Below are 21183 nucleotides of genomic sequence, written 5' to 3'. Positions count from 1 at the left end.
ACAGAGACAGAAGGCCAGGGATAGGTGGGGGCCGAAGCACTTTACTGCAGGAGGAAGGGCGGGGGAGGTAAGGGGACTTTAAATTATTCACTTAAATAAAAATGAGGAGGGAGGGGGATGGGGAGAGCCCCCCCCAGCCCCTGTTCCCTCTGTCCGTCTGTCCCTCGGCTGTCCATCCAGGCAGCAGCTACACAGGCATGGGCATCTCATTGTACTCGTCCACACCCTCCCGCTCATCAAACACCGGCTCCGCCTCATTCGCATCCAGCTGTCAGGGAGGACGGAGTCAGGAAGGTTGACCCTGACCCACAGCACCCTTGGCAGGGACCGTGGAGGGGGCTGGCGGGGCTGGGGAGGAAGGGCAGGAGCCTTACGCATTTCATCTCTCGCTCGGTGAAGATGCGGGTGAGCACGACCATGCGGAGCGGCACTGTGAGGATGAGGATGAAGGGGAAGGCCAGGGAGGCTGCTGTGGACATGACGGCCCAGAGCAGGGCCAGGCAGAGCAGCTGCAGGGCTGTGAACAGGTGCATACGGAGGGTCCGAACCTGGGGCAAGTGGGGTGGGACAAGACAGGTGAGCCCAGGCTTCTCCCTAGCCTGAGGGCCCCTGTCCCTGGAGGGCCATCCGGGCCTGCCACATTCAGAGGATGGATGACCCTTTCCTCTCCACGGGGTGGGGATGGAAATGCCTTCTTGTGTGCTTACCAGAGGCAGGTCTGCACAGACCGAATGGTGGCTACCAATGGGGGCAGATGAGGGGCAGGAGGGTGACCCACGCAGACCAGGAGGGAGCAGAGGCGTGGGGCCCTTCTGAGCGGGCTCTCACCTTCTTGACATAGGTGACATCTGGGTGGTGTTTGGGTGGCATGAGCAGCAGGTGCAGCCGCTCATAGAACTGGATCCCGTTAAGGGAGGTAACTCCCATGTACAGGAAGATTCCAAAGAGCACGGCCAGGGGTATCTGCCGGAGCAGATCTCCAATAACTATGGAGAGGCCTGGGGGAGAAGGAGGAGAAACAGTTGGCCCCAAGTGCTCCCACTGCCACTGGCCCCAAGACCCCTCCAGGAAGGGCAGGGACAAGAGGCGAACATACCCACAAGCAGGGCAACCAGCAGCCCCGTCACCCGCTGCTCTTTGACTTCCTGGATCTTGGGCTTGTCCCCCGGCGCCACAGCCTTGCTCATGACGGTGAGCGCGTTGGCATGAGTGACGGAGCGGACAGTGGCAGCAGCCAACCAGGGCAGGCCAAAGAGGGCACAGATGCCACCCATGGCCACAATGAGCAGCAGGTCCAGGTGGAAACCGGAGCCCTTCTGCAGCATGCGCTCCTTCTTGGAGATGATCAGCCTGGGCAGGGACAGGCGCTCACTGAGGCCCGGGCCCGGCTCAGCAGATACCTGTGTCTTTCCAGAACACCCAGCCAGTTGCCTCTGTCTCTTTTTGGACCCTAGTGGTCCCTGCCCATTCTGTCAGGACAAGAGTTCCATCATGGAGCTGAGCCCTATCTGCACGGCCCTCCCTGCCCTCCAGGACAGCTCCCGTCCCGTTTGGTGCCCATCCCAGCAAACGTCAGTGGGATTTTCTGCTGCCTACAAAACCAACTCCAGCGGCCAGCCTGGCATCCTGGGCTCCCCTCACCCAATGCAGCTGTGTTCCCCAGCCTTGCTGGGGCTCTGGCCCCTCCACGTACAAGGTTGTCCTGTCTACACAGCAACCCCCTTGGCCAGGACCACTCACGTGGTGATTTGCGTCTCCATGAAGATGAGGATGAAGACCAGGATGGCGGGCAGCAGGCTGGCAACCATCATCCACACGGGGAAGGAGCTCTTCTCCCCCAGGGGGTTGATGACCCAGCCTCGCTTTTCTGGGGCTGTCACCGAGAATCCGCTGGGCACACTCAGCTTCTGTTGGGCAGAGAGCAGAGACAGGGGCTAGTGGGCCTTGGAAGGAGAGCCCTGAGCTGCACTGAGGGCATGCTGTGGAAAAGGCCTGGTGTCTGCCCAGTTAGGAGGCAGCTCTGGGGTGGGGGCTGGAGGGGAACAGCCAGAGTCCAATGCCAGGCGGCACCTCCTCACTGCTGCGTGCCCCTCCTTACCTGGGTGTAGGTGTCCTCAATACTGTAATCCACAAGCACCATGATGAGGATCGCGATGGGCACCCCAAAGTCCCCAATCACCCGCCGTACCTGTGGGCAAGCGCCGTGCTTAGAGGGCCCCTGTCTCACTCCAGCCCTGACTCCGAGTCACCCCCCTCCTACCCCAGCTCCCGCCTCCCTCTGGCCTTCCAGCCCACGCACCCGGCCAGGGAAGAACCGGCTGTTCTTGAATTTGCGCAGGAAGAAGGCGATGAAGAAAGTGCCGGCCATGAGCACCAGCGACAGCAGGGCTGTGTTGGGCTGGCCCCGGGGCCTCCCCTGCCCAGCCGGCCCAGCCGAGCTCCCGTTTCCCAGGCCCAGCGTAGCTCTTGTTCCAGCCCACGTGGCATTGTCGCCACTGTCTGCCTCAGAGCTGTTGGAGACTGAACAGCCGTGGAGGGGGTGTTCCTGGAAGATCTGGGGAGAGGACAAAGGACTCCATCAACTAAACTGGCAAGATTTCCAACGTTGAGGGGGACAGGCCTCCCTGCCCTCAAGGAGCTTGTCTTATTGATTAAGAAAATGACCAAGGAGGCCAGATGTGAGCATGGGGCCACTGGGAATTAAGAGAGGGGCTGGTCTAAGTCAGGGCAGCAGTGGACTGTGGCTCCAGCAGGCCAGGAGGTGCAGGATGTGGAGCGAGGACAGTGGGGCCGTGTCTTCTCCAGAGCCTGACACAGACATGGGTCTGATGTCTGCACTGTGATCGTGTCTGTCATCTTGGGGGGGTCTTCCCTTTTACACTTCTGGATTGTTTGCCACTTTAACAAAAGCACGTTACCTTTGTCATTAAAGCTATGTTTTTTAAGATTGACCTGAAGCCCTGGTGTGTGTATGGGCGACAGGGAGGGTAGTGGGAGGAAGCAGAAAGAAGACCTGGCCCGCGCTCTGTGGGCTTCACAGACTGCGGCCTGGCGGAGCTGTGGGCCAGCCTGGCCTCATGCCCAAAAGACAGAACAAGAGACGGGTAAGACGCCCCTTGGCTCCCTCGGGTCCCAAGGCCTCACCCCCCGGGCTCAGTTCTCAGTGGGCCTGCCCACCTTCACCAGCTTGTAGAAGGTCTCGTAGATGAAGATGAGGGAGATGAGGAAGGCGAAGATCTCCTGAGTGAAACGGGAGACGAAGCGCACCAGGAAGCTCCCCTCCAAGGCCACCATGAGCAGGGCCAGGAGCACCAGCCAGAAGCCGATCCACACACGGCCCACCAGGTACTCTAGGTCATTGCTGCTGCAGAACTGGAGCAGGGGTGGGGGGCAGTCAGGGCCAAAGCCGAGGCGCTAACAGGGTGGGAGTGTTTGGGCAAGAGGAGGGGCAGCTGGAGCTGGGCAGAAGGAGCCAGCCCCAGAGGAGAGGAGCCTGTGGACCCTTACCGAGAAGAAGGCCTCCTCAAAGACCAGCAGAGGCCCTGAAAAGCCGATCACCAGCAGCGGCTGGGCACCCAGCAGGCAGAAGACCACGCCCTGGAGCGCTGTGGACATGATCAGCTCTGACACCCCGATCAGGTCCTGCGTCTTCTCTCCTGGGGTGGCAGAAACCAGCTCAGGAGCTGGCAGCTGGGGCGCTGTGCGTGCCCCGCCCAACCCTCACCTGAAGGCTTTCCTTACCCAGCAGCCCCCCAAAGGTGATAGCAGGAGACAGGGCCGCAAAGTAGATGAAGATGACGGCAGCCAGGCACTGGGGGTCGAGTGCGTCTCGGAAGTCACTCAGATAGTGGGGATAGCGGCGCCGCACATCTCGTATCAGCCCCCCGAACGGTCGGCCTGTCCGCCGAAGGGGATCGTCTTCAACTGCACCCGCCGCCTCTACCATCTGCAGGAGCGCTGCAACCCAGGCCTCTATCAGGGCGCCTGCCGCAGCCCCCTTCCTGCCCACCCCGCTCTCTTCCACATATGCACAGACCACCCCCAACCCGGCCCCCCAAGTCCCCGCCCCAGGTAGCCCAGTCCTGGCCCCCGGCCTGCACTGTCCCGTACCCTTATCTTGGGCCGACTTGGGCTCCAGCCCAGCCCCCGTGGGCAACAGCCGGCCCTGCTCCTCCCGCTTCTTGAGCATCTGGCGCTGGAAGTGAGCGACGGATCGCAGCAACTCCTCGCCCTGCACCTCCGAGGGCGGCAGCACCACGCTGCAGTCCAGAAAGGCGTTGATGGCGGTCAGCAGGTCCTCCCGCTCGTCTGCCAGGTAGGCTGCCTCGTGGAATTGCTGCCAAAGCAGGACTGGGACTGGTAAGGGCATAGGATGGGGGCCAGGGGGCCTGGAGCAGGGCTGGGAGATATTGGTGGGGGGTGTCCCGGGTGGGCTCTGGGGAGGGGCTGACCTTGTCTGACATGAGGGTGGAGATGGAGCGGCCGATCTCGTGGTAGTCCATGTTGGCGCTGCTCGGGCCCAGGAGCAGGAAGAGGAAGCGCACGGGCACAGGCACCTCCAGCACTGCATCCAGCTCCACCGCCTCCCGTAGCCGCACAAAGGCCATGGTGGGGCGGGAGAGGAACTCCACGCAGCCTGGAGGTGTGGGGCCATCGTGGGCAAGAGCAGGGCACAGGCCACTTCCCAGCCCCCAGCCCCTGGGCAGGCCCAGCACCAGGACCCCTGCCCCCAAGACCCACCCCACGTACCCACGAGGACCACCGTGGCCTCGGCGTTCTCGGGGATCTTCTCCAGCAGCTTCAGCTCGTGCTTGGACTTGGAGCGAGTGATGCCAGCTGGTGGAGCCGGAGGTGATAGCTCACGCTGGGAATGCAGGAGAACAGAGCTCAGCCTGGCCAGGCCCCCACCCCTACATGTCCACGCTGGGGTCGCTCGCAGTCCTGCACCAGCTCTGGTGGCTGGGACCAACCCAGGCAGGGCCACCATCTCCTCTCACCTCTCGCTCCACTTCCAGCCGGGTCTCGGGAACACCTCCAATGAGAGGCTCGGTGACGTGGGGGTCACTCTCGGCTCCCTGGCCATGGTGATGCCCCAGCAGGGAGCCCAGGGAGCCAGCCGAGATATTGCGGGGGAAGGAGAAGTCCTTCTCGTCACTTGGGTGGCTGGTGAGGCAGAGGGCAGTGAGGTAAGGAGGGTGACGGCTAGGGCTGGGGACAGGTAGGCAGGGGGCAGTGGGTGGGGCCCCACCTGTGTTTTAGCAGCAGGGCCCGCAGCACGTTGGCTCTGTCCTCGGCCTTGATCTGGTCAGAGATGACCATCTGCTCCACCACCTGGTGAGCCACCCCAGGTAGGGTCTGCTGGTCCAGGTCCAAGAGCACGGCCCCTGGAATAAGGACGGCAGAGGAGCCTTCATTCCCAGGCCAGAAACCAGCGCTGGGGTGGAAGGGAGGGAGAGCAGGGACAAGGGGGCAGCCAGGTCAGCACAGTCCAGGGCATGAGCAGCGGCCTCCAATTGTATGAGCAGGGCCTGGGCCCCACTCAGCCTCGAGGGCTAAGTCCTCTCTGACCTGCTCCTTCCCACTCCCTTTCTGCCTAGTAATGTGGGGCTCAGCAGAGGCCGCGAAACTCCAGCTATCAGAGAGGCTACCAGGGCCGGGCCCTGCCCAGACACCCCTTCCAGGGCACACGTGGCCTCACTGAGGCACTCCAGGCCACCCACTTGGGGTTGGACCTCTCTTTGCCATTAGAAAGTTCCTCCTCTCATTGAGCCACATGCCGCCTCCCCTGACGTCACTCTAGAGTCCTAGTTCTTCCCTGTGGAGTACGACGCAGCCAGTCTGTGGCCTTGTCCACAGGGCAGCCTTGAGCCATCTGAAGATGTCCCCTCCACCCCAGGCTCCTCAACTTCCCCAAGTTCCACAGCTGCTCGCAGGACTTTCTAGACCTCTCCCCTCCCTCACCCTGGTCACTGCTCTGGAGCTGTCGTTTCGTATAGAAATGAAAGTCCTTTCAAAAGTCACCAGGTCATTTTTCTGTCAAGGTCAACTTTCAGAACACAGAACTAAAGAACAAACAGAACCACAGGCCCCTGAGCAGCCAAAACAGAGCACGCGGAGCCTGGCGGTGAAGGGCTCCCACTGCGGCACCTTGCCCAAAGCCGGAAGCCTCACTCAGAGCCTCTCTACTCTGAGGTGGGAGCAGTTCTGACAGTAGGTTTCTCAGTCCTCGGCCGCTTAGAAGCAGGCCTTCTGACAGCAGCTGGGAGTGACTCCCCAGCAGAAAGGAGGAAACAAGCAAACAGCGGAAACATCACACACACAGCTCGAGAGGCCTGCGGCCGTGGTCATTTAGTTAAGTGTGCACAGCCCTACAGGTTAGAGCACATTCCCCAGAAAACTCTAGAATTTCAAGAAAGCTTTCTATCAAAATTGTGTAAAAAGATTGTAGCATCCAAAACATACCAGCTTCAGTTATCTGAAAATATCACTTAGAGAAGCCGCCTGCTGAAAATGCCAAAGAAGAAACAGGAGTGTCAATCTCGCCCTGCGTCACCCAAAGACGGAGCCGGAGGAACGGCACGCTGCGTGACATCACGAGAGCAGGACGCACCCTCCTGGGCTCTGGTGACATTACACAGTGTCACTCAAGACAAATTTGGGGGCCGTGTGGTCCTCGGAGACCGGGCCCGGGCAAAGGGAGTGTCCTGGGGCGAGGATGGGCGGGAGAGGAGGGCAGGGCAGGGTACCGTGGGCCAGGGTCCGGCGGAGCTCCAGGAGGCTGCGGAAGGACAGGGAGGCCACGTGGGGCTTCCCCCAGCGCTCTGTCTCCTCCTCCACGTCCTCCTCAAACTTGATCCAGCGCGCCGTCTCCCGCCACTGGGGCTCCTGGTTTTTGTCCAGCAGCAACTCATTCAGTTCCACGAACACCTTGGGGTGAGATTAGGGGGCACGGTGGGGTCAGAGCCAGAGGACGGCCCCCAGGGCTGCTCCCAGAGCACTGTATGGGTGGGACATGTGACTCTGGATGGTACAGGGCACAGGTACGGCGTCTGGGAGAGTTACGAACCACTATGGGACTCACTTTCCCTCATCTGTAAATGGGAGCAACAAGAGCCACCTCAAAGGGCTGGTATGGGGTTAAAAGAAACAGTGCACCAAGCGCTGAGCACAGCGCATGGCTCACAGGAAGTGCCTAACGAATGTCACTATGTATCCCCACACTGGGTTTCTGTGCGATTGCATCTACACGCATTCAAGAACTGGCACAACCAGTTAGAATGACAGAAGGACGGTCACCTCGGAGAGTACTGACTGGGCGGAGGCATGAAGGACCTTTCCGCGTGCGGCAAATGTTCTGTATCTAGGTAGGGTAGCCAGGTGTTTACGTGTGCAAAAAGCCATTGAGCTGTACACTTAAAAGAGTGCACTGCACTGTACGTCTGTTAGACCTCAATAAAAGGTTTAAAGAAAATCCACCAGAAGGGTCAAGGGTCAGGACCAGAGCCCTGGAGCCTAAGATGGACAGCATCACGAAGTAACTGAGTGACCTTGGCCAATCACTGACGCTGATTTATGGCTCAGGCCACCTGGGCCGTCATCTTCACAGGTTGTGGGAGGATCAAATGAGCGCAGAGGTGACTGGATTCTGAAAAATTAAGTGTATTGCTCCACAGAGCCATCGCTAGCCCAAAGGGTCCTCAAACACCTCAGTACCAGCTGCCAGAAAATGGCCGTGATATAGAAATCAACAGTGTATAAGATGTGACTCAGAATCATAAGGCCCAAATCAACAATGTTGAAGATGTGTACACTGCACTTTTGTGTACAACCTGCACAAACGGGGCAACTCTGGTGCTCGAGATCATTGCTAGTCTGAGAGGTAGAACAGGGAGCTGTGGGGAGAAAATGTGTAGGGGGACAGTGGAAGAGCGTGGAGGGGAGAACAGTACCTCATGGGGCTTGTGGGGGGCCCGGGGCCGGGCCCGAGGCGTGGGGCCAGGCTCTCGCCCTTCCCGGCCACTCTGCACAGACCCTTTGGCATTCTTCCGCACCAAGTGCCGCCGTACCCCAGGAACATCCTCAAACCGGTGACCTATGGGGGCCAAGGGGACAGGGTCAGCCTCCTCCTCTCTCTTACCCCTGTTCCCACCAGCACTGGGCTTGGCCCAGGCCCAACACTCACTCTTCATCAGGTCTAGGTCAGCCGTGGCGAGCGTCTGGGCCTCGCTCTCATCCGTGGGGACCCGGGGCAGCAGTGCCTGCTCAGCCCCAGTCATGCTTCCAATGCGCCTCCTCTCCTGCAGGTTGTAGCTGCGGTGCCCAGGCTGCGCTTTGGTCAGGGGGCGCCCAGAGGCACCCCCGTCATCGCCTCCTGCTGTGCCGCCGGCCACTGCCATCACCTCTTCCACCAGGGCTCTGGACAGACAGAGAAGCTGTGAGCCAGAGAAGGCCGGCCCCCTCCCCCTTGGCCAGGAGCCATGCCAGAGCAACCCAGGAGGCGGACCCCATCCCTCCTCGCTGCCCACTCTTGGCAGGTGTGGATGTGAAAGGGTGAGGATTTTGGAAGCAGACGGCAGCATTTAAATCCGGCTCTACCCTTCATTGGCTGTGCCATCTGAGCAATCACACAAGTCACTCAGAACACAAACTCAGCAGCAAAGCAGAGCTGAGGCCAGCCCCCTGTGCTGTGGGGAGAGGAAAAGTCTGGAAAAGCACCCAGCAGGGCCTGCTCATCACAGGTTCCCTTGCTCCTACGTCCCCTCCCAGGCACACCCCTAACCCTGGACTCAAGAGGTTCATGGGGTCACATGTTTCTAACCAAACAGAGCAAAGTATGTAGAAATGGGCCTTTGGGACTGTAGACAGCTTCCCCTCCCCAGTCATAAGGAGAATATGAACTCCTTGTCCCTTCCAGATTCCAACTTCTGCTCCTATCCCCCAAACCAGAATGCATCCTTTCTCTCTGCCATTGCCAGTGCATCCTGATCCCCGCCACATCCCTCTAAACTGCTCTCTAGCATCTAGCACCTCCCACAGCTCCAAGCCTGTGTCCCCTGCCCAAGACCAGTCCTTCCTCTGCCAGCTTTTCTCCTCCTACACCTGCCCTCGGTCCCCTTGGTTCTACTCACACCCTTGCCCACAAATCTGACCCAGTTTTCCAGTGCCATGCTCTCTCTGAGGCTCTCCCACCTCCTCCAGCCATCCAGCCACCCGCAGGCCTGCGCCTCCAGTGCAGAGGACCACTGTGGACTCAGCTCCACCGGCACCGCCCATCTCCCCAGCGAGTCTGCGCCTGCCCTGGAGGGGCAATGCGCCCTTCACTTCTCCACAGTCCTTCGTTCTGCCTGGCACCCAAAAAACAGCAGGTCCGTGGTAGTAGTGACCTTGAGACCTCATTCAGAGGGATTTCATCCAGGAAGGCTTCTCTAGCTAACAGCCCCAGCCTGCAATCACCCACTGGTACTGACACTGTGCCTGAACCAGGCCACGTGGCACAGTTAACTTGTTCTGGTTCCACTTCACGAGATGATGAGCAGGGTGGATTGGCGGCTCCCCAAGAGCAAGAGGGGGTCTCCTATTCTTCTCCACTCGTGGGGCCCCAGGGGGTGCCTGGAGGTCACCAGTGTAGTCTCTGATCCAGTGCTTGATGCTGCTCCACCTGAAGCCACAGGTCGGGGGGATGGCTGGAGGGCAGCTTAGACTGCACATCTGTTCCATGCCAGGCTAAACCATACCTAAACCTTAATTCACAGCACCTTTTAATCCCTACAACCACTTTGTGGGAAAGGTTCTATTCTCAGTTTCCAGCTGGGAAGCTGGGGCTCAGAGAGGTGGTTACTAGCCTAAATAGCTACTGAGGGACAGGCCTGGGACTAGAACCCCAGTCTGTTGATCCCGAGGCCTCTGCTTTTCCCCCACATCACCTCAGTGACACTGGCAGGGCAGGACTCTGTCTGGCGACATTACCCAGTCTGGGCCCCTTTGGTGGCCCGGGGAGCTGCCTCCTGGTGGGGCAGTGGTGGAGGGGGAGACGGACTGGTCCTTTCTGCTTTCCGGTCGGCACCATCATCCTCCTGGAGAAAGAACTGGAACAAAGACCCATGTGGGCAGGTGAGGCCAGGCCAGGGACACTGCAGACATCCCCCAGGAGCCCTGCCCCCACTCACCTGCACCGAAGAGGGTGTGGACGCAGGGGATGGTTGGGTGGGTGCCCGGGCTCCCTCAGCCTCACTGGCCTCATCCTCATCTTCCTCCCCCTCCTCAATGGTGGGGGTCTCCCCCGTTGGGGAGGCTCCAGGGCGCCTGCGAGACTTCCGTCCCGGGCCCTGGGGTGTCTTGCGGCGGCGGGTGTCCGGCGGCAGGTGGGTGGACAGTGGGTGATGGATATGGTGGGAAGACTGGCGGTGGTCTGCCGGGAGGAGGGGACCTGGCTGCTGGCAGGCATGGCCTCCCTCCCCTACATCCTGACCCCCAGCCCTGGCCCCTCCCACTAGGCCCCTAGCCCATTTCTTGCTGGACAGTCAAGCCAGAGCCCCTGCATCCCACCTCCCTGTTTCCCCCTCACATTCAAAGTCTTCTTCCCCATAGCTGCGGCCTGGCTCCTCCCCTCCTCGAGACCCGGCCTCCTGTAGGATCTCCTCAAACCGTTCCACGCCCAGGGTGCGGTGAAGTTCATCTTCCTCCTGCTCGGGGAACCCAGCTGTTGCAGGGCCCAAGATCTCTGGCTCTGGCTGTGAGGAAGAAGGAACGGGGAGAAAGAACACACAGGGGCTCACCAGGAGTTGTACCCTGAAATCCCACCTTGCCCAGTGCTGGAGATCCAGTACCCTCCCAGCAGCCTTCCCCTCAAATGCTGGGCACTCAGACCCCCCCAGCAGTCTATCCCCCCAAATGCTGGAGACTCAGACCCCCCCCAGCAGTCTATCCCCCCAAATGCTGAGGACTCAGACCCCCCAGCAGTCTATCCCCTCAAATGCTGGAGACTCAGACCCCCCAGCAGTCTATCCCCTCAAATGCTGGGGACTCAGACCCCCCCAGCAGTCTATCCCCTCAAATGCTGGGGACTCAGACCCCCCCAGCAGCCTATCCCTGGGGTTCTAGGCTATCTGGACCCTGGCTGTGTCCCTTCCAGTGAGTTCTAGGGCAGGTGGAAAGGGTCTGCCCTGGAAGGCTCGTCAGGAATCCTATGTGCAGCCCCGAGGTGGTGCTTGTGACCTGGGCAGTTCACAAAGCTGATGGGGAACAAACTTTCTCTGGCTCGAGGACAACTACTGAGCACAAAAAGGAACTTCTGGAGGCACCCAAGCTAACTGATCCGGGTTGGGTCCCAGGCAAACTGAAACCCAGACCCTGGACCTGGTCAGGAGAGCCCCCTCACTGACCTTGGCAGCACCCCACCAGCCCAGGGCCCCCCCGGCGCCTCCCTAGTCCCACTCCGCCCCTCCCCCACCCCCACTCCCCCCACCTGAGTCATACTGCAGGAGCTAGCAGCGGGACTGCGGTGGCGCTTTGGAGAGCTCAGCCTAGCTAAGCAGCCTGCTGCCCAGCCAAGCGGCCTTGGTCCAGCCCCCCACCCACCCCCTGCTGGTCTCAGCTCCAGGCAGCTCCAGGCAGCTCCAGGCGCCGCCAAATATTTGCTCAAGAGCTTCTGGACCTGAAGGGCATAGGGATCTCCAAGGGCGGGGGTATGGAGCCCCCTCCACCAAGGTGCCAGCCCACTAGAGCAAGGAAGAGCCAGGGGAAGAGAGCTGGGAAGAAGGGCGGGTCTTGGGGAGACATTGAGGTGGGCCCAGGAGCGGCTGGGGTGGCGGGGATACTGGATATAAGAAGCTGCAGGTGTCAGGGGTTTGTTTCTTCCCAGCGCATCTCCGCAGCAGTCTCCTCCCGGCTCCCCACAAGCGCTGGCCCCACTCTCACCAGAATTAGCACACGGAGGAAGGCCGTGGAAGGCGGATGAAGCGAGAGAGCGCTGGGAACTAGCCCGGGGTGGGGGGAGGGGGTCGCGAACCCCTCGCACCTGAGGCCGCAGGAGGAAGTCCATGGCGGGCAGGGGTGAACTTGGGAAGGAGGGGGAGGGGACCGTCTGCGCCCCTTCCTGGTCACGTGCCCAGCTGGGCCAAAGTGACCAATAACAGGCTGATTCTGGCACTCAGGGTTAATCATTAGACTTCCCAGGAAAATCGGGAGGGGGCCACGTGGGGTGGTGGCCACGTGGGGGCCGGGAGGGGCGGGCCTGGGTGGCACGTGGGGCTGGGGGCGGGGCCGGTCTGCCCAGAACCACGGTGTGGACTGCAGCTGTCTCTAAGGCTGGGTCAGAAGAGGTCACCAGGTTAGAGACCCAGGGTCCCCAAAGTTCCTCTCTCAGTGCGGCTAAACAACCACCCAGGGCTTCAGGAAATAGAGCCTCAACTCCCTCCCCAAGACTGGAAGCTCCCTGATGGCCCACCAATATCCATCCCAGAACCGCCCCCCTATGCCCCCTGCAAGGCCAGGGTAGGGATGGCAGCGCCCCTCCCAAATCCATCACAGGCTCCCCTCTCTCCTGAGCCTCTTCACCCGCTACACACACACACACACACACACACGCACACACAAACCCCTGTTTGACCCGGGCGCCTGAGCACGGAGGGGAGGCCAACCGGTGGGCAATACTCACAGTGCGGAAAGAATCCGCGCCCGAGGCAGGGCGCCTGGGGGCGCTGCTCATGGCCAAATCTTAGCCCTTTTCGCTGTCGCTGCGGCTTTCAGGGCAACAAGGCGGCGGCATAACCTGAGCAGGGAGAGGACCAATCACCGCGTGAGAGTGGGGCCAGGCTGGCGAGGGCGTCCCAGCATCGCGCAGCCCGGGAGCACAGCCCAGGGGAGCACAGGACTCCGGGGCTTCCGGGAGGCTGGCCACGAGGGGTCTCCCAGCTGCACAGGATCCTCCCCGACTACGAAGGGCCTTAGAGTGGCCCTTAGAGGTGGCAAGAGCAAAGAGGAGAGTTATTTATAGGAAGAAAAGCGAGGAACAAAGAAAGACAGAGGCCAGCACTGAGGCAGAAGAGGCATAAAAGGGCCAAGGGCCTAAGCAGGATGAAGCCGAGAGAGCAGAAGGTGGAGAGAGGCTGCAAAAAAAATAGGAGGCAAGAAAGGAGTCACAGCCCAGACCTGGAGAGAAAGCAGCAGAGATCAGGGAGGGGGGATAGAGGAGAGAGGGCGGGAAAGGACAGCCAAGCCAGAAACAGGAGCAGTGAGCGAGTGGAGGCACCAGAGGGGGCTGAACCAGAGAGGGGTGTGCTGGGGAGAGCGAGACACCCCGTGGAGCAGACACTGGGGAGGCAGGAAGGGAGAGGAAGAACTCTGGAGAGAGCCCCACAGGCAAGCAAGGGGGCCAGGCAGACACTAGGCCCAGGGTAGGAGGAGGAGCACCAAGGTGCCCCCTCCCCTGATGAAGGCCAGAAGGACGGGAATCTGGCTCCCTGGGGGAGGGGCAGAAGCCCAACTCCACTCACTCCCTGGGAAGGAGGAAGGGAGGATGGCGCCCACAGGCAGGGCAGAGCTTTATAATGGGGGAGGGGCACGTGACGAACCGGGAGGAGGGTGAGCATAGAAGCCCCGAGGTTCTGCCCTGAGGTTCTCCCCTCCTCTAACCAGGAAAATCTGAGTGGCAGGGCTGACGCCCTCCTGACCATGACTGTAGGGGTGTCTGGGGAGGCCACTTATGTGGTGGGGGAGCAGAAGAGCTGCAGTTAGGGAACCCGACTAGTGCAAATCCGGGTACCCATTCATAGCAGGGGTGCACCCAAGGATCTCCGAAGATAAAAGTACTGAAGCTCCCCAGCGTGCTGTTCGGGGGGTTGGGATTCCCCGACTTAGGGCTAACTCGGGGGTAAGACAGGTCAGCATAGGATCAAACAGAAATAAGTCTGGGGGGTCAGTCCAGGGTGGGGAGCCCGAAGTAACACATTCCTGGCAAGCACTCAACTCAGCTGACTGCTCTCTTCACCTCCCCCCAGCAGGCCTTCAGCCAGGGCACTACGGGCGTGGGGGAGAGGGGCACTGGGGGAGGGACCCCAGTCAGGGAAGGAGTGTCCTGAGCACCTGCAGGTGCCCCACTCCCACCTCCAGGCTGTGCCCTCAATGTGCTCCTCCACCTCCCGCCTCCTGTGCCCCCCTCCCCCGCCGTCCCAGAATACAAAGCAGCTTCTGTCCAGACCATCGGTGCCGATAATCCGGGGTGGGGGCACATTCCGGGGACCAGCCCCGACCGGCCCGGAGGATTAGCATCTCTCCCCCTGCCCAAAGGATTAGCACCCCGGACCCCCACTTGAGCATTAACCACTCCCCAAGTGAATTCGCAAATTCCACGGCTCTTCGATGTGGGGTTGGTGGGGGTAGGGGGCCGAGGGAAAAGGATAAAGTGGTCTGTGGATTTCTGGAGGTACCGCCTCCCCTACCAGCATGGAGCTCCCCACCCAGACAAGCCAGCCCCCCAAGAGTCAGGTCCAACTCTCCCGAATCGTCTTTCCCATCCCCACCCAGCTGCTCCCTCTTTTGCCTGACCCCTTGTCCTGACCTGACCCGCCACCCCCCCTTTCCGGCTCCGCCTCCCAACCTCCGAGGTTGGGAGGTGGAGCCCCTGGGCAACCCCCAGGCTGGGCGCCCAGGACAGGCCTGAAGGATAAAGTAGGGGGTAGCAGGGGAGGGTGTCGTCTGGAGCCCGTCCAGGAGTTGGGAGGGCCGGCCGCGCCTCTTTGAGACTACCCCCTCCTGGTGGCAGGGGGCGCGGCACCCTCGCTTTAGGGAACTCTAAGAAGCAGACCCCGGATCCCGCTCCGATCAGCACTCCGCTCGCCTCTCCATCCTTCTCCCCAAGACCTGGCTTCCCTGCGCCCCAGTCTCCGCCCTTTCCTCCACTTCCACTCCCTCCCTGCTCCGAGTCCCGAGTTCCCCCCTTTCCTTCCCCCTCCCTTCCTCCCTCCGCGGCCCTGGCCCTCCCCCGCCGCCACCTCTCCGCTTACCCGCTTGCTCTGGACTTCGTGCGCCGGGGGTCTCTGGGTCCCTGCCCCTTCTCCGACGTCCTCGCGCGCTCCTGACGACTCCCGGGTGCCCACCTCGGGGCGCGCCCCCGCCACTCCCAACTTCTCCCAACTCAACTTTCCCCCGCGCCGCAGGCAGGCCCGCCCCCTGCGTGCGCGCCCCCCGGCGCACCGTGCGCGGCCCCGCCCAGTGGGAGGAGGGGGCGGGGGCCGAGACCCAGGGGCGGAGGCGCGCGTCTAGGCACTGCCAGAGCCGACGCCCGGAGCCTTGGTCCGGGGAGGCCACTCTGCCGTCCCGCGGCCCGGCCCCGCGAGGCCACGGTCCCGGGCTTCCTCGCACGGGACTCAGGCGCCCCGGGGACACCTTCTCGTGGCCCCATTAGGCGCCTCTGGGCGGAAAGGAGCACTCCTCACGCTGGGGATCCCAGGCAGGAAAACGGAGGCACAAAGATGATTGGGAAATTCGGCGCGGAGGAAGTTGAAATATAAATGCATCAGAGTCAAGATTCTCTTGCGCCCGACCTCCCTCCCCCTCCCCCCAGTAATCCCCAGTGCCTCCAAGAAAGCCCCTGTCTGCCTGGGGGACGGGGATCCGGGAGCGAGAGGGGTGATGACGGCTGAGGTTGGATGCCCATGACCCTGAAGTAACCTAGACTTTTTCGGAAGGAACTTATGCCTCGGAGAGATTCCCTGTAGTGACCTCCCTCCTGCAACACTATTCATAGCCATCACCTGTCATTTAAGGATCTCTGTGTGTAGTTCTGGTTTTCTCAACTCAACTATAAATTCTTCCAGATAAAGAATATACTTTTCGCTTCTTTTCTTTAGGCTGCCCCCGGGTGAAGCACAGCATTGTGTATGCAGAAACATTCAGATACAAATAAGTTAATTAAATGTTTAGCACCAACTCTGGTTCTGGCGCTGAGCAGTGCTGTTTGGAGCCGTTTTCGTCCAGTTCACAGCCCTCAAGAATGCAATCATGAGACAATTAGAGAGCAGCGCAAGAAAATCTATAATCAGTTCCTTAAGGGATGAGGTCAAGGCTGCTGCAAGTGTAGCATCTGTCTGTGCTTCTGTCTGTTGAGGGCAGTAACCAACCTGCCAACCCTCGGCCACACCCTGGCTGACTCCAGAGGGCCAGGGCTCTGGAGACTGATATGGGAGTGCTTCAGCCAGCTTGCCTCGGGATGTCAGAGTGTAGCGAGCAGCTAGAGTCGGGTGGGCTCCGAGTCGACAAACGGGGCCCAGAGGAGACAGAGGTCTCTGGCTTATCTTAAATCCAGTCTCAACTGGGGCACGTGCCTCTCTTCCCAGCCCTGTGGTCAGCTGGTCCCTGTGAAGTCATCGTCAGCCAGACATGGCTCGGAGCCATTCCTCAATCAATCCTGGGGTCACCACATGGCCTGGGGAGAGGTGGAAACCCGTGCTGAGACTGTCAGGAGGTCGCTGGGACCTCAACTTCATCAACTGGGTCAGAGCCAGGCCACCCCGGCCCGCGATATAGGCCGTCTAACCCCAAACCCCAGAGAGCGCCCCACCCCCACCCCGGCTGCATTCTGGAATGTCTAGTCCCGGAAAGGCCCTTTTCAAAAGAAAGTTGTGATCACCAAAAGGAATAACAAGAGCGGAGCACCCTGGGAGCCGCGGCGCTACGGCGGGGGACGCCCGGAAAGCGGACACGAGATGCTTCCTGGGACTTGAAGTCCAGAGTTGCCTCCGCTGTCGAACCCGAGTCCCGGGAGTCGAGTACTGCAGAGAGCCTGAGCGCAGCCTGCTGGGGATTGTGGTCTTCTTGTTGCCTAAGGCCCCTGGCATAACTGGGAAACCAGGGCTTCCTTGGACTACAAGCCCCAGAAGTCCATGCGCAAGGAGGAGGGCGGGGCAGGGCCGGAGGCTGGGGTGCCGCCTCCTCTGCAACGCCGGGGCTGGAGTCTCAGAACCCAGGGCCCGCAGGGGTCCCCGCGGCCGCCGCGATGCAGAAATACGAGAAACTGGAGAAGATTGGGGAAGGTAATGGGACCACGAGATATTCCTTCAAGATCTTCTTCTGCAGACTATTTAACATTCCTTGCAGCCCTGGCTCCTTTACCGTCAGCAATACCCACAGACTCCGACCTCAGCACTGGCTGCAGCCTTGGCCCCTAGCTCAGCCCTCCGTGTAGACACCAACCCTCCCCGTTAGCATTTCCCGCGGACACCCTCTCCCAACCTTAGTACTCCCTGTAGGCCTAGCTGCGACCTTAGCACTTCCTGCACTTCCTAGCCCAGCCTCAGCACCACCTGCAGAACCTCACCCACCCCCAGCCTGAGTGCTCCCTGCAGATCTCCAACCCCATCATTCCTGCCGGCCGCATTTCTTCCCAGGCCCCTGCTCACTATTTCCAGACCCTCTCCAAGCGCTGCCTTTATAGATCTCCTACCCTGGCAGCCGCAGCCTCAACCTGCTGCAAACATCCTTGAGCATCTGCAAGCACCTTCTCTGCCACATCCCTTCTCACAAAGCTCTTCCACACCAGGCCTTCACCCTGAATCTCTTCCCTTACTCCTCCAGGTGTCAGAAATAACACAGTCCCACGTTGCCTCCCCTCCCTGGAGGGGTTGCCTCCCCTCCCTGGAGGGGCTTCGTGGGATGGGAAGGGTGCCCCATCCTTTCCCTCACCCTGACCTCCTTCCTCTAGGCACCTATGGAACAGTGTTCAAGGCCAAAAACCGAGAGACCCATGAGATCGTGGCTCTGAAACGGGTGAGGCTGGATGACGATGATGAGGTAGGACTGGAGCATCGGGGCCAGGGAGGGGGTTGACGGCCTAGGTTGGGTGGGATGTGACTTTGCCCACCTGGCCCCCTCCCACGTGTAGGGAGTGCCGAGTTCTGCCCTTCGGGAAATCTGCCTACTCAAAGAGCTGAAGCACAAGAACATCGTCAGGTGTGTAGACGGGCAGGGTTCTCCTTCCCTGTGTGGTCAGTTGGAGGAGGTGGGGACTGCAGAGATGGGCTGATAGTGGGATAATAGGCGCAAACCTGTGGACCTGCCTGGCTGAGCCCTCCCTTCTCCCTAGGCTTCATGACGTCCTGCATAGCGACAAGAAGCTGACTTTGGTTTTTGAGTTCTGTGACCAGGTGAAAGGGGGTTTGGGGGATAGCAGCCTTGGGAGGGTATAGGGCCCAGACTGAGCTTAAACTCTGTCCCATTACCCCACCCCCATCCCTTTTCAGGACCTCAAGAAGTACTTTGACAGCTGCAATGGTGACCTAGATCCTGAAATTGTGAAGGTGAGGGGCCTGGTGTTCTGGAGACTCATTGAAGCTGGGGTTGCAGTCTATATTCAGCGTACCTACTCTTTGAGCACCAAATTCAGGCCCAGAACACAGACACTCTGGGGTGTCAGCAATTGAGAAAACCTGTTTCTGCTCTCCAGGAGCCTCCATCTTAGCAATCATTTCCACATGATCACATTGACCTGCCAGTAATGCTCTGATGTCAATGAGATATGATTTACACTTGAGAGATGAGAAAATGAAACTCAAAGAGTTACGTCCATTCATTGAACACATGCTTATTGAAGGCCTTGCTGTGTGCCAGGCACTGTTCTAGGCCCAAGACCAAGTGCTTTGTCCCAGGTTCCAGGGAAAACAAGTGCTGAATACTAATACAGCACAAGATATACGTTGAGGTTATATTGTGTGTGTTCAAATGAGGCCAGGTCGGGGAGAGGTCAGTGTGGGCTGGGAAGGTAGGAGGGCCCACTAAGCTGTAAGTTTCAGAAAAGTAGGGACCAGGGCCCCTGTTCACTGTTGAGTCTAATACCTAGCACAATACAGAGTAGGTGCTCCATAGTGACTGAGTGATGTTGCACTGAGCTTGGTGCTGAAAGACTGGTGGGTTCCAGGCAAAGCAGAAGTGAAGAGGGGAGCATGGGCCACTGCTGGGCGCAGCTTCCCATCCAGAGGGTCTGACACTCTCCTCCCTGCCCCTCCCCCAGTCATTCCTCTTCCAGCTGCTAAAGGGCCTGGGATTCTGTCACAGTCGCAACGTGCTGCACAGGGACCTAAAGCCCCAGAACCTACTCATAAACAGAGTACGTCTTGGGGAGAAGGCGGGTGCTGGGGAGGCTGGAGCCAAGGGCCAGGGAGCGATTAGGGGAGCGGGGCTGGAAGGCGGGAGCGCGGGCCTGCCCTGAGACTGTTGAAAAGCCCCTTTCCATGTCCCTTCCCATCTACCTCAGAACGGGGAGCTGAAATTGGCTGATTTTGGGTTGGCTCGAGCCTTTGGGATCCCTGTTCGCTGTTACTCAGCTGAGGTGAGCTGGGGGGCTAGGTTATGGGGGTGAGGGAGGGAGTCCCCAGTGAGCATCTCTCAGTCCCCAAACAGTATTTTCCTTTCCTCTATGAGCCTCCTCCTCCCCAGCCCTCTAAGTAGGGGGTCCCTGTGGGTGGGGTCTTCTCCAGGTGGTCACGCTGTGGTACCGCCCACCGGATGTCCTCTTTGGGGCCAAGCTGTACTCCACGTCCATCGACATGTGGTCAGCCGGCTGCATCTTTGCAGGTGACATGCTGGGGGTCTGCAGAGGCATTTTCTCTCCCATTTGAGTTGACAAATAGTGTCTGAAGGGTCCCCCCTGGGGCAGGGAGTAAGGCCCTTGGGGATGGGGAGGAAGGCACAGAGTGTGCCGTGGGAGTGAGGGGTGCTTTATGTGTCATCTCTCACCCCCTCCTCTTTCTCTCAGAGCTGGCCAATGCGGGGCGGCCGCTTTTCCCTGGCAACGATGTAGATGACCAGTTGAAGAGGATCTTCCGATATCCTTCTGTTTCCCTTCGCCCCAGCCCTCCAGAGGGGGAGTAACAAGCCCATGGAGCTTCGAGTGCAGGGAGAGACAGTGGTGACGAGCTGGGCCGGGATGGGGCTGCTGCAGGGCTTCCCCCAAGAGTGAGCAGATGGACGGGGCACAGAGGGTGGTGGACACTGCTGGGTGTCACAGTGCAGATGCATACTGCCAGCTGGAGAACGTGTGACTTGTAGATAAGGAGGGCTCGTTGGGGGAAGAAGCCAAGAGGATGCTCCTCCAGCTGAGAGGGGAATCCTTAGGATGAAGGAGCCAAAAGGAGCAGGAGGATGATTTGTGGGAGTAGGGGAAGGCCGACCACTTCATCAGGACCACGGACATCAGGCTTTAGGTCAAAGCAGTTAGCATCTGTAAAGGGTGGTTTAGTGGCCTGCAGTAAACATGCAGCTGGGACTAAAGAGGAGAGTCGCACATGCTGGGGCCTGCTTCTGTCGTTAACTGGGGGATGAAGTGAGGAGGATAGGGTGAGTATGAGGAATTGCCCCAGGAAGGGGAGAGCCCCTCACCCTGCCCCTTTCCACCTGAGTGATCCTTGACCCCGTGGACACGCTGCTGGGGACACCGACTGAGGAGCAGTGGCCCGCCATGACCAAGCTGCCAGACTATAAGGTGCGGTGGGAAATGGGAGGTCCTCGTTCATCAGTGGTCCCTTTTATTTCACAGCCATAGCAGCCTCCATGCCTCAAACCCCCTGGTCTGATTTTCCCTGCCCTCCACAGCCCTACCCGATGTACCCGGCCACAACGTCCCTGGTGAACGTCGTACCCAAGCTCAATGCCACAGGGAGGGACCTGCTGCAGGTGACCAAGGGCAGGGTAGAGGGTGAGGTTGGGACACTTTTCCAGAGGTCAGCTGTGGGTGGCCGACCCAGACAGAACCTGCCATGCCTTTCTTCCCTGCCCCAGAACCTCCTGAAGTGTAACCCCGTCCAGCGCATCTCCGCAGAAGAGGCCCTGCAGCACCCCTACTTCTCCGACTTCTGCCCCCCCTAGGCTCCAGGACCCCGGCCGCCAGGCTGCGGCCTGGCCTATTTAAGCCCCTTCCCGGGAGGGGAGGGAAAGCAGGGCTGCCAGTGTGCTGAGCTCCAGCTGTGCTGGGCCCGGCGCAGGGAGGGGCTTGAGCCGTGTTCTCTCCCTCCGTGGACTTTATTTAATTTCATAAACTGGCTCCTTTCCCACAGCCTGGCTGATGTGGTGGTAGAGTGGCTCTGGGTCGGGGTGAGCCTGGGTGGGGGACTCTGAGACAGGGTGGGCTGGGGGGCTCTGCTCCACCTTACTGCTCTCTACAACCCTGCTTCCAGCTCAGACACAGCCCAAGTG

At 60.1% G+C, this 21183-nt stretch overlaps 2 protein-coding genes across 2 annotated transcripts; one reads left to right on the top strand and one right to left on the bottom strand.

Annotated features, from left to right (window-relative positions):
• Nucleotides 1-21: 21 nt before the first annotated feature.
• Nucleotides 22-15209, bottom strand: SLC4A2 (solute carrier family 4 member 2). The gene is made up of 23 exons (XM_070616794.1): nucleotides 15003-15209; nucleotides 12656-12769; nucleotides 10565-10730; nucleotides 10167-10408; nucleotides 9967-10085; nucleotides 8183-8415; nucleotides 7950-8092; nucleotides 6747-6927; nucleotides 5249-5384; nucleotides 4998-5163; nucleotides 4750-4864; nucleotides 4452-4636; nucleotides 4111-4336; nucleotides 3742-3957; nucleotides 3508-3656; nucleotides 3178-3372; nucleotides 2300-2554; nucleotides 2099-2188; nucleotides 1741-1907; nucleotides 1097-1350; nucleotides 829-998; nucleotides 375-548; nucleotides 22-268 (listed from the first exon to the last, which is right to left on the bottom strand). Exons 2-23 carry the CDS (start codon nucleotides 12704-12706, stop codon nucleotides 188-190), a joined length of 3714 nt encoding a protein of 1237 aa, XP_070472895.1. The 5' UTR covers nucleotides 12707-12769; nucleotides 15003-15209; the 3' UTR covers nucleotides 22-187.
• A 60-nt stretch (nucleotides 15210-15269) lies between these two features.
• CDK5 (cyclin dependent kinase 5) lies at nucleotides 15270-21043 on the top strand. The gene is made up of 12 exons (XM_008539760.2): nucleotides 15270-17030; nucleotides 17699-17787; nucleotides 17879-17946; nucleotides 18080-18140; nucleotides 18237-18293; nucleotides 19004-19099; nucleotides 19247-19321; nucleotides 19470-19566; nucleotides 19748-19817; nucleotides 20413-20473; nucleotides 20584-20664; nucleotides 20770-21043. Exons 1-12 carry the CDS (start codon nucleotides 16994-16996, stop codon nucleotides 20854-20856), a joined length of 879 nt encoding a protein of 292 aa, XP_008537982.1. The 5' UTR covers nucleotides 15270-16993; the 3' UTR covers nucleotides 20857-21043.
• Nucleotides 21044-21183: the final 140 nt, after the last annotated feature.

The sequence above is a fragment of the Equus przewalskii genome, chromosome 4, assembly GCF_037783145.1.
Source record: "Equus przewalskii isolate Varuska chromosome 4, EquPr2, whole genome shotgun sequence".
Classification (NCBI taxonomy): Eukaryota; Metazoa; Chordata; class Mammalia; order Perissodactyla; family Equidae; genus Equus; species Equus przewalskii.
Note: the sequence above shows the minus strand (reverse complement) of the source record. Positions and strands in the feature narration are given on the sequence as shown.